Source organism: Oncorhynchus masou, chromosome 27, assembly GCF_036934945.1.
Source record: "Oncorhynchus masou masou isolate Uvic2021 chromosome 27, UVic_Omas_1.1, whole genome shotgun sequence".
NCBI classification, from domain to species: Eukaryota; Metazoa; Chordata; class Actinopteri; order Salmoniformes; family Salmonidae; genus Oncorhynchus; species Oncorhynchus masou.
In genome coordinates, this window is record NC_088238.1 from 6,031,327 (window position 1) to 6,045,125 (window position 13,799).

Genomic DNA, 13,799 nt, shown 5'->3' on the forward strand with positions numbered 1-13,799 from the left:
AATAAGAGGTGCTGACCTCACCAGCACCTCTTCTCTCTGCGGTTTCTCTTCTTTCCTTTTTAATATTCTAATTCATTGGGCCAGTTTCCCGGACACACGTTCCACCCAGTCCGGGACTAAAAGCACTTTCAATGGAGGAACGAGTCTAGGAATAGACTTCATCTGTGTCCGAGAAACCCTCCCTCCAATGTGCATATTGACTAAACTAACCTAATCTCCTCTCTCCTAACAGGAATCATCTTCTCTCTCAACGACAAGTCCAGCTCGTCCAACCTGAAGATCGATGCCCTGTCCTGTCTGTATGTGGTCCTGTGTAACCACCAGCCCCAAGTCTTCCACCCTCATGTCCAGGTCGGGTAATAGGACTGATGTTGATCATATCATGGATTATCAGTGCTCTTGAAATAGTCCCAGAACTCTCACTGAGGGGTCCAGCCACATTTTTTTAAATTTATCTGTAAAATGTCTTTGTCAATTGTGAAGTGACACTTGAATAAACTTGTCTGTCCTTTGACCTCTACAGGCCCTGGTGCCGCCCGTGGTGGCGTGTGTCGGAGACCCCTTCTATAAGATCACCTCTGAGGCCCTGCTGGTCAGCCAACAGCTGGTCAAGGTCATCAGGTAAGGTTATCTATTGTAATAATACACAGTTTACCAGAGGTAACTTCAGTTGAGTGTTGCTGTTTTTTCAATCCGTCTGTACGTTTAAAAAAAAAAAAAAAAAGTTTTTTAATCTGATGCAACCTCGTGGCCCAGTATGGGACAATTAATGTTTTCTCAATGTGAAACTTCTCAGACCTCTGGACCAGCCGGAGAGGGACACCTTCGATGCTTCTCCCTACATCACTGACCTCTTCACCTGCACCATCAAACGCCTCAAGGCTGCCGACATCGACCAGGAAGTGAAAGAGAGGGCCATTTCCTGTATGGGTCAGATCATCTGTAACCTAGGAGACAGCCTGGGGGACGACCTCCCTGGGACGCTGCACATCTTCCTGGAGCGACTGAAGAATGAGATTACCAGACTGACGACGGTCAAGGCCCTCACGCTCATCGCAGGTTGGGGAGGCGATGAATTTTCAGAATCTGTTGAGGGCTGTTTGTTTACTAATAAATCACCTTCCCTGCTAGATAAGTTTGTTTGTGTGTATATACTTTTCGTACTTGCTCTCCTCCCTAATCGCAGGCTCCACGTTGAAGATCGACCTTCGACCTATCCTGGACGAGGCGGTGCCCATCCTGGCGTCGTTCTTGCGTAAGAACCAGCGGGCACTGAAACTGAGCACCCTGGCCGCGTTGGACATCCTGGTGAAGAACTACAGCGACGGCGTGACTCCGGCCATGATCGACGCGGTGCTGGCCGAGCTGCCTCCGCTGATCAGCGAGAGCGACATGCACGTGTCCCAGATGGTCATCAGCTTCCTGACCACCCTGGCCCGGGTCCACCCTCTCTCCCTGGCTAAGATCGGGGGGTCGTCCATCCTCTCGGAGCTCATCTCTCTGGTCAGGTCTCCTCTGCTGCAGGGAGGGGCCCTCAGTGCCATGCTAGAGTTCTTCCAGGTACCTATGGTTACCAGTTCCAGTTTGAACAGATAAGAGAGTGATATCTCAACGTCTAGGACAGCGGGTAGATGAGTTCAATTGAGGTACTGTGTTCGTAAAATAGTTTGAGAACCGCTTGTAAAATCAGCTAAAAGATGATCAGGTTCTACTTTGTCCCTAGTAGATGATCAGGTAGTTAGGTCCTACTTTGTCCCTAGTAGATGATCAGGTAGTTAGGTCCTACTTTGTCCCTAGTAGATGATCAGGTAGTTAGGTCCTACTTTGTCCCAAGTAGATGATCAGGTAGTTAGGTCCTACTTTGTCCCTAGTAGATGATCAGGTAGTTAGGCCCTACTTTGTCCCTAGTTGATGATCAGGTAGTTAGGTCCTACTTTGTCCCTAGTAGATGATCAAGTAGTTAGGTCCTACTTTGTCCCTAGTAGATGATCAGGTAGTTAGGTCCTACTTTGTCCCTAGTCGATGATCAGGTAGTTAGGTCCTACTTTGTCCCTAGTCGATGATCAGGTAGTTAGGTCCTACTTTGTCCCTAGTAGATGATCAGGTAGTTAGGTCCTACTTTGTCCCTAGTAGATGATCAGGTAGTTAGGGCCTACTTTGTCCCTAGTAGATGATCAGGTAGTTAGGTCCTACTTTGCCCCTAGTAGATGATCAGGTAGTTAGGTCCTACTTTGTCCCTAGTAGATGATCAGGTAGTTAGGTCCTACTTTGTCCCTAGTAGATGATCAGGTAGTTAGGGCCTACTTTGCCCCTAGTAGATGATCAGGTAGTTAGGGCCTACTTTGCCCCTAGTAGATGATCAGGTAGTTAGGTCCTACTTTGTCCCTAGTCGATGATCAGGTAGTTAGGTCCTACTTTGTCCCTAGTAGATGATCAGGTAGTTAGGTCCTACTTTGTCCCTAGTAGATGATCAGGTAGTTAGGGCCTACTTTGTCCCTAGTAGATGATCAGGTAGTTAGGGCCTACTTTGTCCCTAGTAGATGATCAGGTAGTTAGGACCTACTTTGTCCCTAGTAGATGATCAGGTAGTTTGTCCCTATAGAAGATGTTTTATAGATTCTGTAACTGCTCAATGTTAATTTGTGGATTTATTAAACACCTCTCTCTGACCATGCAGTTTTGTAGCACTCAGTAAATTGTATTCTGTTCTTCGGGCTCTGGTGGTACAGGGACATCCTCTCTGGGTTAGGGTTGTATTAAAAGCTGTTTTACTGTGTCCTCTCCCAGGCTCTGGTGGGTACCGGGACATCCTCTCTGGGTTACATGGACCTGCTCCGTATGCTGACCGGTCCAGTCTACGCCCAGAGTGCTGCTCTAACACACAAACAGTCCTACTACTCTATCGCTAAATGTGTGGCCGCCCTGACCCGCGCCTGTCCTGATGTAGGTTCACTGTTCTGCTGACCTTCCTGTGTTATGTTTGTATTTATGTTCTCCTGGACTTTCAGACCTCCTTCCTGTGTTGTGTTCTCCTGGAGGACTTTCAGACCTCCTTCCTGTGTTCTGTTCTCCTGGAGGACTTTCAGACCTCCTTCCTGTGTTCTGTTCTCCTGAAGGACTTTCAGACCTCCTTCCTGTGTTCTGTTCTCCTGGAGGACTTTCAGACCTCCTTCCTGTGTTCTGTTCTCCTGGAGGACATTCAGACCTCCTTCCTGTGTTCTGTTCTCCTGGAGGACTTTCAGACCTCCTTCCTGTGTTCTGTTCTCCTGGAGGACATTCAGACCTCCTTCCTGTGTTCTGTTCTCCTGGAGGACTTTCAGACCTCATTCCTGTGTTCTGTTCTCCTGAAGGACATTCAGACCTCCTTCCTGTGTTCTGTTCTCCTGAAGGACATTCAGACCTCATTCCTGTGTTCTGTTCTCCTGAAGGACATTCAGACCTCCTTCCTGTGTTCTGTTCTCCTGGAGGACTTTCAGACCTCCTTCCTGTGTTCTGTTCTCCTGAAGGACATTCAGACCTCCTTCCTGTGTTCTGTTCTCCTGAAGGACTTTCAGACCTCCTTCCTGTGTTCTGTTCTCCTGGAGGACTTTCAGACCTCCTTCCTGTGTTCTGTTCTCCTGGAGGACATTCAGACCTCCTTCCTGTGTTCTGTTCTCCCGGAGGACTTTCAGACCTCCTTCCTGTGTTCTGTTCTCCTGAAGGACATTCAGATCTCCTTCATGTGTTCTGTTATCCTGAAGGACTTTTATTGCCTTTTTTGTTTTGGTGTTTTTTTCAATCTCAGATTTTTGGTTTGATTATTTCCTCTTTTTTTGTTTGTTTTGTTTGTTCGTTATCTTAACATAATGTTTTATAATGTTGTATGATCACTAGGGTGGGGGTGCCCTAAATACTTTTTCCATATTTAATGCATTTTAAATCAAGTTTGATTTGTATTTGTAGGAGGGTCCTGCCGTAGTAGGCCAGTTCATCCAGGATGTGAAGAACTCTCGGTCGACAGACTCCATCAGGCTGCTGGCTCTGCTGTCACTGGGAGAGGTGGGTCACACTTTTTTTAAATACAAATATTCAAATAAACAAAAGTTGTGTGCATGTCTAAGGCATTTTATGGTTGTGGGCCTCCCGAGTGGCGCAGTGGTCTAAGTAGCTGTGTCACTAGAGATTCTGGGTTCGAGTCCAGGCTCTGTCTCAGCCCGGCTGCGACCGGGAGACCCATGGGGCGGCGCACAATTGGCCCAGGACTAATAGTGGGTTTACTGGTCGTGGGACTGTAGTGGGACTAATAGTTGTTTTGATGGTAGTGGGACTGTAGTGGGACAAATAGTGGGTTTGATGGTATTGGGACTAATAGTGGGTTTACTGCTGCTGGTAGTGGGACTAATAGTGGTTTTGATGGTAGTGGGACTAATAGTGGTTTTGATGGTAGTGGGACTAATAGTGGTTTTGATGGTTGTGACTAATAGTTGTTTTGATGGTAGTGGGACTAATAGTGGTTTTTGATGGTAGTGGGACTAATAGTGGTTTTGATGGTAGTGGGACTAATAGTGGTTTTGATGGTAGTGGGACTAATAGTGGTTTTGATGGTAGTGGGACTAATAGTGGGTTTGATGATAGTGGGACTAATAGTGGTTTTGCTGGTAGTGGGTTTGATGGTAGTGGGACTAATAGTGGTTTTGCTGGTAGTGGGTTTGATGGTAGTGGGACTAGTAGTGGGTTTGATGGTAGTGGGACTCATAGTGGTGTTTAACTGTAGTGGGCTGGTATCAGATGTCGTGACTAGTATCAGTAGTGAAGGAATCATTCATAATGTCTCTGTGGTAGGTGGGACACCACGTAGACCTGAGCGGCCAACCAGAGCTCAAGACGGTCATCCTGGACGCCTTCTCTTCCTCCTCCGAAGAGGTCAAGTCTGCCGCATCCTACGCCCTGGGATCCATCGCCGTGGGCAACCTGCCGGAATACCTGCCCTTCGTTCTGGGGAGATCTCGGGACAGCCCAAGAGGCAGTATCTGCTGCTCCACTCGCTCAAAGAGATCATCAGGTAGGACAGTCCAGCGGCTTAGAGAGGTGTGGAACCCGAAGGTCGCGGGTTCAAGTCCCCGGGTCGGGTGACTGAACTGGCTAATTGCGGGGTTGCTGTTTTCACCTTGTGACCAAAATAGCGTCTCTGTTCTGTTCTCTCCAGCTCGGCGTCTGTGACGGGTCTGAAACCTTACGTCGAGGGCGTATGGACCCTGCTGTTGAAGCACTGTGAGTGTGCCGAGGAGGGCACCAGGAACGTGGTAGCAGAATGTCTGGGGAAACTCACCCTCATAGACCCAGAAACCCTGCTGCCCAGACTTAAAGGATACCTGCTCTCAGGTGAGGAACAGGAACGTGGTAGCAGAATGTCTGGGGAAACTCACCCTCATAGACCCAGAAACCCTGCTGCCCAGACTTAAAGGATACCTGCTCTCTGGTGGGGAATAGGAACTCTCTGCTGGTTTTCATTGGCCCGTTTTGATTGGCAAGACTTGATAAAAAAAAAAAAAAAAAAAAAATATATATATATATATATTTTTTTATCAAGACTTTCAGATAAACACTGTCACAGATTGCACTACAGGAACAAACAACCAGTCTCTTTGGGTTGTTGGAACCACCCTTTACCATGTCAGAAGCTTTAGATGTTTAATATTTAAATATAGGTGGTTCATTGTGCATGATACGAATCATTCATGTAAAGAAATATGACCTGGGTATTAGTTTACTATGATATTGCAGGTGTGTCCTGTGAAATATGAATGTTTTCTGTCTCCAGGATCATCTTATGCCAGAAGTTCAGTCGTGACAGCGGTGAAGTTCACCATCTCAGACCACCCACAGACAATAGACCCTCTCCTGAAAAACTGCATAGGTGTGTCTTATCTCTACGATGTAATCTATCCCATAGCTATCTACTGCTAACCTGTCCTCTTTGACTACTGCTGTGGTATCTATATCTGAATGTTGTTACTGAGACAGACTGCTGTGGTATCTATATCTGAATGTTGTTACTGAGACAGACTGCTATGGTATCTATATCTGAATGTTGTTACTGAGACAGACTGCTGTGGTATCTATATCTGAATGTTGTTACTGAGACAGACAGACTGCTGTGGTATCTATATCTGAATGTTGTTACTGAGACAGACTGCTGTGGTATCTATATCTGAATGTTGTTACTGAGACAGACAGACTGCTGTGGTATCTATATCTGAATGTTGTTACTGAGACAGACAGACTGCTGTGGTATCTATATCTGAATGTTGTTACTGAGACAGACTGCTGTGGTATCTATATCTGAATGTTGTTACTGAGACAGACTGCTGTGGTATCTATATCTGAATGTTGTTACTGAGACAGACTGCTGTGGTATCTATATCTGAATGTTGTTACTGAGACAGACTGCTGTGGTATCTATATCTGAATGTTGTTACTGAGACAGACAGACTGCTGTGGTATCTATATCTGAATGTTGTTACTGAGACAGACTGCTATGGTATCTATATCTGAATGTTGTTACTGAGACAGACTGCTATGGTATCTATATCTGAATGTTGTTACTGAGACAGACTGCTGTGGTATCTATATCTGAATGTTGTTACTGAGACAGACTGCTGTGGTATCTATATCTGAATGTTGTTACTGAGACAGACTGCTATGGTATCTATATCTGAATGTTGTTACTGAGACAGACTGCTATGGTATCTATATCTGAATGTTGTTACTGAGACAGACTGCTGTGGTATCTATATCTGAATATTGTTACTGAGACAGACTGCTATGGTATCTATATCTGAATGTTGTTACTGAGACAGACTGCTGTGGTATCTATATCTGAATGTTGTTACTGAGACAGACTGCTGTGGTATCTATATCTGAATGTTGTTACTGAGACAGACTGCTGTGGTATCTATATCTGAATGTTGTTACTGAGACAGACAGACTGCTGTGGTATCTATATCTGAATATTGTTACTGAGACAGACTGCTGTGGTATCTATATCTGAATGTTGTTACTGAGACAGACTGCTGTGGTATCTATATCTGAATGTTGTTACTGAGACAGACTGCTGTGGTATCTAATGACAAACTGACCCTCGCCTCCGGCACAGACTATTACAGCATCAATACAGTACATTCACAAAGTAATCAGACCCCTTGACTTTTTCCACATTTTGCTACATTACAGCCTTATTATTTAAATTGTAGTTTTTTCCCCCTCATCAATCTACACACACAATGACATCACAATACCCCATAATGACATCACAATACCCCATAATGACATCACAATACCCCATGATGATAAAGCAAAAACAGGGTTTTAGACATGTTTACAAATGTATAAAAAAAAATAAAACCGGAAATATAACATTTACATAAGTATTCAGACCCTTTACTCAGAACTTTGTTGAAGTACTTTGGCAACGATTACAGCCTTCAGTCTTCTTGGGTATGGCGCTTCAAGAGTTTCCCCAATTCTTCTCTGCAGATCCTCTCAAGCTCTGTTAGGTTGGGTGGAGAGTGTCGATGCACAGCTATTTGCAGGTTTCACCAGAGATGTTCGATCGGGTTCAAGTCCGGGCTCTGGCTGGGCCGCTCAAGGACATTCAGAGACTTGTCCCGAAGCCACTCCTGTGTTGTCTTGTCTGTGTGCTTAGGGTCATTGTCCTGTTGGAAGATGAACCTCCCCCCCCAGTCTGAGGTCCTGAGCGCTCTGGAGCAGGTTTTCATCAAGGATCTCTCTGTACTTTGCTCCATTCATCTTTCCCTCAATCCTGACTAGTCTCCCAGTCCCTGCCGCTGAAAAACAACCCCACAACATGATGCTGCCACCACCATGCTTCACTGTAGGGATGGTGCCAGGTTTTCTCCAGACGTGACGCTTGGCATTCAGGCCAAAGAGTTCAATCTTGGTTTCATCAGAGCAGACATCTTGTCTCTCATGGCCTGAGAGTCTTTAGGTGCCTTTTGGGAAACTCCAAGCAGGCTGTCATGTGCCTTTTACTGAGGAGTGGCTTCCGTCTGGCCACTCTACCATAAAGGCCTGATTGGTGGAGTGCTGCAGAGATTGCTGTCCTTCTGGAAGGTTCTCCCATCTCCACAGAGGAACTCTGGAGCTCTGTCAGAGTGACCATCGGGTTCTTGGTCATCTCCCTGATCAAGGCCCTTCTCCCCCGATTGCTCAGTTGGGCCGGGTGGCCAGCTCAAGGAAGAGTCTTGGTTCCAAACGTCTTCCATTTCAGAATGATGGAGAAATAGAACCCTTTCCCAGATCTGTGCCTCGACACGATCGTGTCTCGGAGCTCTACGGACAATTCCTTCGACATCCATGGCTTGGTTTCTGCTCTGACATGCACTATCAAATGTAGGACCTTATAAAGACAAGCGTGTGCCTTTCCAAGTAATGTCCAATCAATTGAATTTATCACAGTTGGACTCCAAGTTGTAGAAACATCTCAAGGATGATCAATGGAAACAGGATGCACCTGAGCTCAATGTCTCTTCGTCTCATAGCAAAGGGTCTGAATACTTATGTAAATAAGGTATTTCTGTTTTTTTATTTGTAATAAATTAGCTAAAATTTGTAAACCTGTTTTCACTTTGCCATGATGGGGTATTGTGTGTAGATTGACGAGGGGATATTTATTTAATCCATTTTAGAATAAGGCTGTAATGTAACAAAAGGGGGGAGGGGTCTGAATACTGTACTGGAGACCGAGACTGATGTTTTTACTGAGACACGCTGAGGAAATATAGACGAGAGGAGCTTTTCATTTGACTTGTCGTACATTGATGTTCATTGTATATGTGAAAGGTTCATTGTGACTGACTGTGTCGTTCTGTCGTTCTAGGTGACTTCTTGAAGACGTTGGAGGACCCGGACCTGAACGTGCGGCGGGTTGCCCTGGTAACCTTTAACTCCGCAGCCCATAATAAGCCCTCTCTCATCAGAGACCTACTGGATACGGTCCTGCCACACCTCTACAACGAGACTAAAGTCCGCAAGGAACTCATCAGAGAGGTACGGGACGAACCAAGCTGGTGTTCCTCTCCTTTTCTGCTTGTTGTTCACACCTTCTGTCGTTCTTCATCAACTCTTCCCGTGTTTTCTGTTATCTCTAGGTTGACATGGCTTTCATTGGTGCTTCACTTCCTTCCTTCCTTCCTTCCTTCCTTCCTTCCTTCCTTCCTTCCTACCTTTGTCTGTTATCCTTCTGTCATTCTTCATCTCCTCTTCCCTTGTTTCCTGTTATCTCTAGGTTGACATGGCTTTCATTGGTGCTTTCCTTCCTTCCTTCCTTCCTTCCTTCCTTCCTTCCTTCCTTCCTTCCTTCCTTCCTTCCTTCCTTCCTTCCTTCCTTCCTTCCTTCCTTCCTTCCTTCCCACCTTTGTCTATTATCCTTCCTTTTTTAAATATATTTTAAGGTTTTAAGTTTTATTGACAAAGGATTTACTTGCAATTCTTGTCCTCTGTCGTCGTTCCTTTTAGTTGAGTTACTTTAGATAAGAGGGTCTTCTAAATGTGTTGTCTTCTCCCCCCAGGTTGAGATGGGTCCCTTTAAACACACAGTGGACGAGGGTCTTCTTAATGACCTGTCTTCTCCCCCCAGGTTGAGATGGGTCCCTTTAAACACACAGTGGACGAGGGTCTTCTTAATGACGTCCGTGTGTTGTCTTGTCCCTTTAAACACACAGTGGATGAGGGTCTTCTTAATGACGCCAGTGTGTTGTCTTCTCCTCCCAGGTTGAGATGGGTCCCTTTAAACACACAGTGGACGAGGGTCTTCTTAATGACGCCAGTGTGTTGTCTTCTCCCCCCATTTTGAGATGGGTCCCTTTAAACACACAGTGGACGAGGGTCTTCTTAATGACGTCCGTGTGTTGTCTTCTCCCTTTAAACACACAGTGGACGATGGTCTTCTTAATGACGCCAGTGTGTTGTCTTCTCCCCCCATTTTGAGATGGGTCCCTTTAAACACACAGTGGACGAGGGTCTTCTTAATGACGCCAGTGTGTTGTCTTCTCCCCCCATTTTGAGATGGGTCCCTTTAAACACACAGTGGACGAGGGTCTTCTTAATGACGCCAGTGTGTTGTCTTCTCCCTTTAAACACACAGTGGACGAGGGTCTTCTTAATGACGTCAGTGTGTTGTCTTCTCCCTTTAAACACACAGTGGACGAGGGTCTTCTTAATGACCTGTCTTCTCCCCCCAGGTTGAGATGGGTCCCTTTAAACACACAGTGGACGAGGGTCTTCTTAATGACGTCAGTGTGTTGTCTTCTCCCTTTAAACACACAGTGGACGAGGGTCTTCTTAATGACGTCAGTGTGTTGTCTTCTCCCTTTAAACACACAGTGGATGAGGGTCTTCTTAATGACGTCCGTGTGTTGTCTTCTCCCTTTAAACACACAGTGGACGAGGGTCTTCTTAATGACGTCCGTGTGTTGTCTTCTCCCTTTAAACACACAGTGGACGAGGGTCTTCTTAATGACGTCCGTGTGTTGTCTTCTCCCTTTAAACACACAGTGGACGAGGGTCTTCTTAATGACGTCCGTGTGTTGTCTTCTCCCTTTAAACACACAGTGGACGAGGGTCTTCTTAATGACGTCAGTGTGTTGTCTTCTCCCCCCAGGTTGAGATGGGTCCCTTTAAACACACAGTGGACGAGGGTCTTCTTAATGACCTGTCTTCTCCCCCCAGGTTGAGATGGGTCCCTTTAAACACACAGTGGACGAGGGTCTTCTTAATGACGCCAGTGTGTTGTCTTCTCCCTTTAAACACACAGTGGACGAGGGTCTTCTTAATGACTTGTCTTCTCCCCCCAGGTTGAGATGGGTCCCTTTAAACACACAGTGGACGAGGGTCTTCTTAATGACGTCCGTGTGTTGTCTTCTCCCTTTAAACACACAGTGGACGAGGGTCTTCTTAATGACGTCAGTGTGTTGTCTTCTCCCTTTAAACACACAGTGGACGAGGGTCTTCTTAATGACCTGTCTTCTCCCCCCAGGTTGAGATGGGTCCCTTTAAACACACAGTGGACGAGGGTCTTCTTAATGACGTCCGTGTGTTGTCTTCTCCCTTTAAACACACAGTGGACGAGGGTCTTCTTAATGACGTCCGTGTGTTGTCTTCTCCCTTTAAACACACAGTGGACGAGGGTCTTCTTAATGACGTCCGTGTGTTGTCTTCTCCCTTTAAACACACAGTGGACGATGGTCTTCTTAATGACGTCAGTGTGTTGTCTTCTCCCTTTAAACACACAGTGGATGAGGGTCTTCTTAATGACGCCAGTGTGTTGTCTTCTCCCTTTAAACACACAGTGGACGATGGTCTTCTTAATGACGTCAGTGTGTTGTCTTCTCCCCCCAGGTTGAGATGGGTCCCTTTAAACACACAGTGGACGAGGGTCTTCTTAATGACGTCAGTGTGTTGTCTTCTCCCTTTAAACACACAGTGGACGAGGGTCTTCTTAATGACCTGTCTTCTCCCCCCAGGTTGAGATGGGTCCCTTTAAACACACAGTGGACGATGGTCTTCTTAATGACGTCAGTGTGTTGTCTTCTCCCTTTAAACACACAGTGGACGAGGGTCTTCTTAATGACCTGTCTTCTCCCCCCAGGTTGAGATGGGTCCCTTTAAACACACAGTGGACGATGGTCTTCTTAATGACGTCAGTGTGTTGTCTTCTCCCTTTAAACACACAGTGGACGAGGGTCTTCTTAATGACCTGTCTTCTCCCCCCAGGTTGAGATGGGTCCCTTTAAACACACAGTGGATGAGGGTCTTCTTAATGACGCCAGTGTGTTGTCTTCTCCCTTTAAACACACAGTGGACGATGGTCTTCTTAATGACGTCAGTGTGTTGTCTTCTCCCCCCAGGTTGAGATGGGTCCCTTTAAACACACCGTGGACGATGGTCTGGACATAAGGAAGGCAGCGTTTGAGTGCATGTACACACTCCTGGACAGCTGTCTGGACAGACTAGACATCTTTGAGTTCCTCAACCACGTAGAAGACGGACTCAAGGACCATTACGACATCAAGGTATCCTGAACCGACAGGACTCGTTATATTTCAACAATAACCTGGAGAGAGAGGGGTAGTCTGTATGTAGATCAGACAACAGGAGAGAGAGAGGTGGTCTGTATGTAGATCAGACAACAGGAGAGAGAGAGAGAGGTAGTCTGTATGTAGATCAGACAACAGGAGAGAGAGAGAGGTAGTCTGTATGTAGATCAGACAACAGGAGAGAGAGAGAGGTAGTCTGTATGTAGATCAGACAACAGGAGAGAGAGAGGTGGTCTGTATGTAGATCAGACAACAGGAGAGAGAGAGGTAGTCTGTATGTAGATCAGACAACAGGAGAGAGAGAGGTAGTCTGTATGTAGATCAGACAACAGGAGAGAGAGAGAGAGGTAGTCTGTATGTAGATCAGACTACAGGAGAGAGAGAGAGAAGGGTAGTCTGTATGTAGATCAGACAACAGGAGAGAGGGGTAGTCTGTATGTAGATCAGACAACAGGAGAGAGAGAGGTAGTCTGTATGTAGATCAGACAACAGGGAGAGAGAGAGGTAGTCTGTATGTAGATCAGACAACAGGAGAGAGAGAGAGAGAGAGAGGGGTAGTCTGTATGTAGATCAGACAACAGGAGAGAGAGAGGTAGTCTGTATGTAGATCAGACAACAGGAGAGAGAGAGAGAGGTAGTCTGTATGTAGATCAGACAACAGGAGAGAGAGAGGTGGTCTGTATGTAGATCAGACAACAGGAGAGAGAGAGGTAGTCTGTATGTAGATCAGACTACAGGAGAGAGAGAGAGGTAGTCTGTATGTAGATCAGACAACAGGAGAGAGAGAGGTAGTCTGTATGTAGATCAGACTACAGGAGAGAGAGAGAGGTAGTCTGGATGTAGATCAGACAACAGGAGAGAGAGAGAGAGGTAGTCTGTATGTAGATCAGACTACAGGAGAGAGAGAGAGAAGGGTAGTCTGTATGTAGATCAGACAACAGGAGAGAGGGGTAGTCTGTATGTAGATCAGACAACAGGAGAGAGAGAGGTAGTCTGTATGTAGATCAGACAACAGGAGAGAGAGAGAGGTAGTCTGTATGTAGATCAGACAACAGGAGAGAGAGAGAGGTAGTCTGTATGTAGATCAGACAACAGGAGAGAGAGAGAGAGAGAGAGGGGTAGTCTGTATGTAGATCAGACAACAGGAGAGAGAGAGGTAGTCTGTATGTAGATCAGACAACAGGAGAGAGGTGGTCTGTATGATTTAAAGGGCAGACTGTGTAATGCATCACAGGGCCTGTATTGAGGAGTGTTGGTTTATGGAGTTGGAAGATAATGGGGATGTTGTTGTTTATCAGATGCTGACATTCCTGATGCTGGCGAGACTCTCCACTCTGTGTCCCAGTGCTGTGCTACAGAGGCTGGACAGACTGGTTGAGCCGCTACGTGCCACCTGCACCACCAAGGTGAGACCAGACACACGGTCCCTGGTATAGTACCATTCAGAGACCAGACCCAACACGGTCCCTGGTATAGTACCATTCAGAGACCAGACACACCACTGTCCCTGGTATAGTACCAGTCAGAGACCAGACCCAACACGGTCCCTGGTATAGTACCGGTCAGAGACCAGACCCAACACGGTCCCTGGTATAGTACCATTCAGAGACCAGACACACCACTGTCCCTGGTATAGTACCATTTACAGAGACCAGACCCAACACGGTCCCTGGTATAGTACCATTCAGAGACCAGACACACCAC

The 13,799-nt window shown here is 46.3% G+C and overlaps 1 protein-coding gene across 1 annotated transcript in view; it reads left to right on the forward strand.

Moving 5' to 3' along the window:
- LOC135515584 (cullin-associated NEDD8-dissociated protein 1-like) overlaps positions 1-13,799 on the forward strand; it is a 59,804-nt gene that overhangs the window by 40,968 nt on the left and 5,037 nt on the right. The window contains 13 exon segments of the mRNA XM_064939206.1: positions 233-351; positions 524-621; positions 797-1,059; positions 1,187-1,560; positions 2,788-2,943; positions 3,943-4,038; positions 4,822-4,975; positions 4,978-5,041; positions 5,186-5,361; positions 5,801-5,896; positions 8,879-9,048; positions 11,907-12,071; positions 13,394-13,501. Coding sequence (XP_064795278.1) covers positions 233-351; positions 524-621; positions 797-1,059; positions 1,187-1,560; positions 2,788-2,943; positions 3,943-4,038; positions 4,822-4,975; positions 4,978-5,041; positions 5,186-5,361; positions 5,801-5,896; positions 8,879-9,048; positions 11,907-12,071; positions 13,394-13,501 — 2,039 coding nt within the window.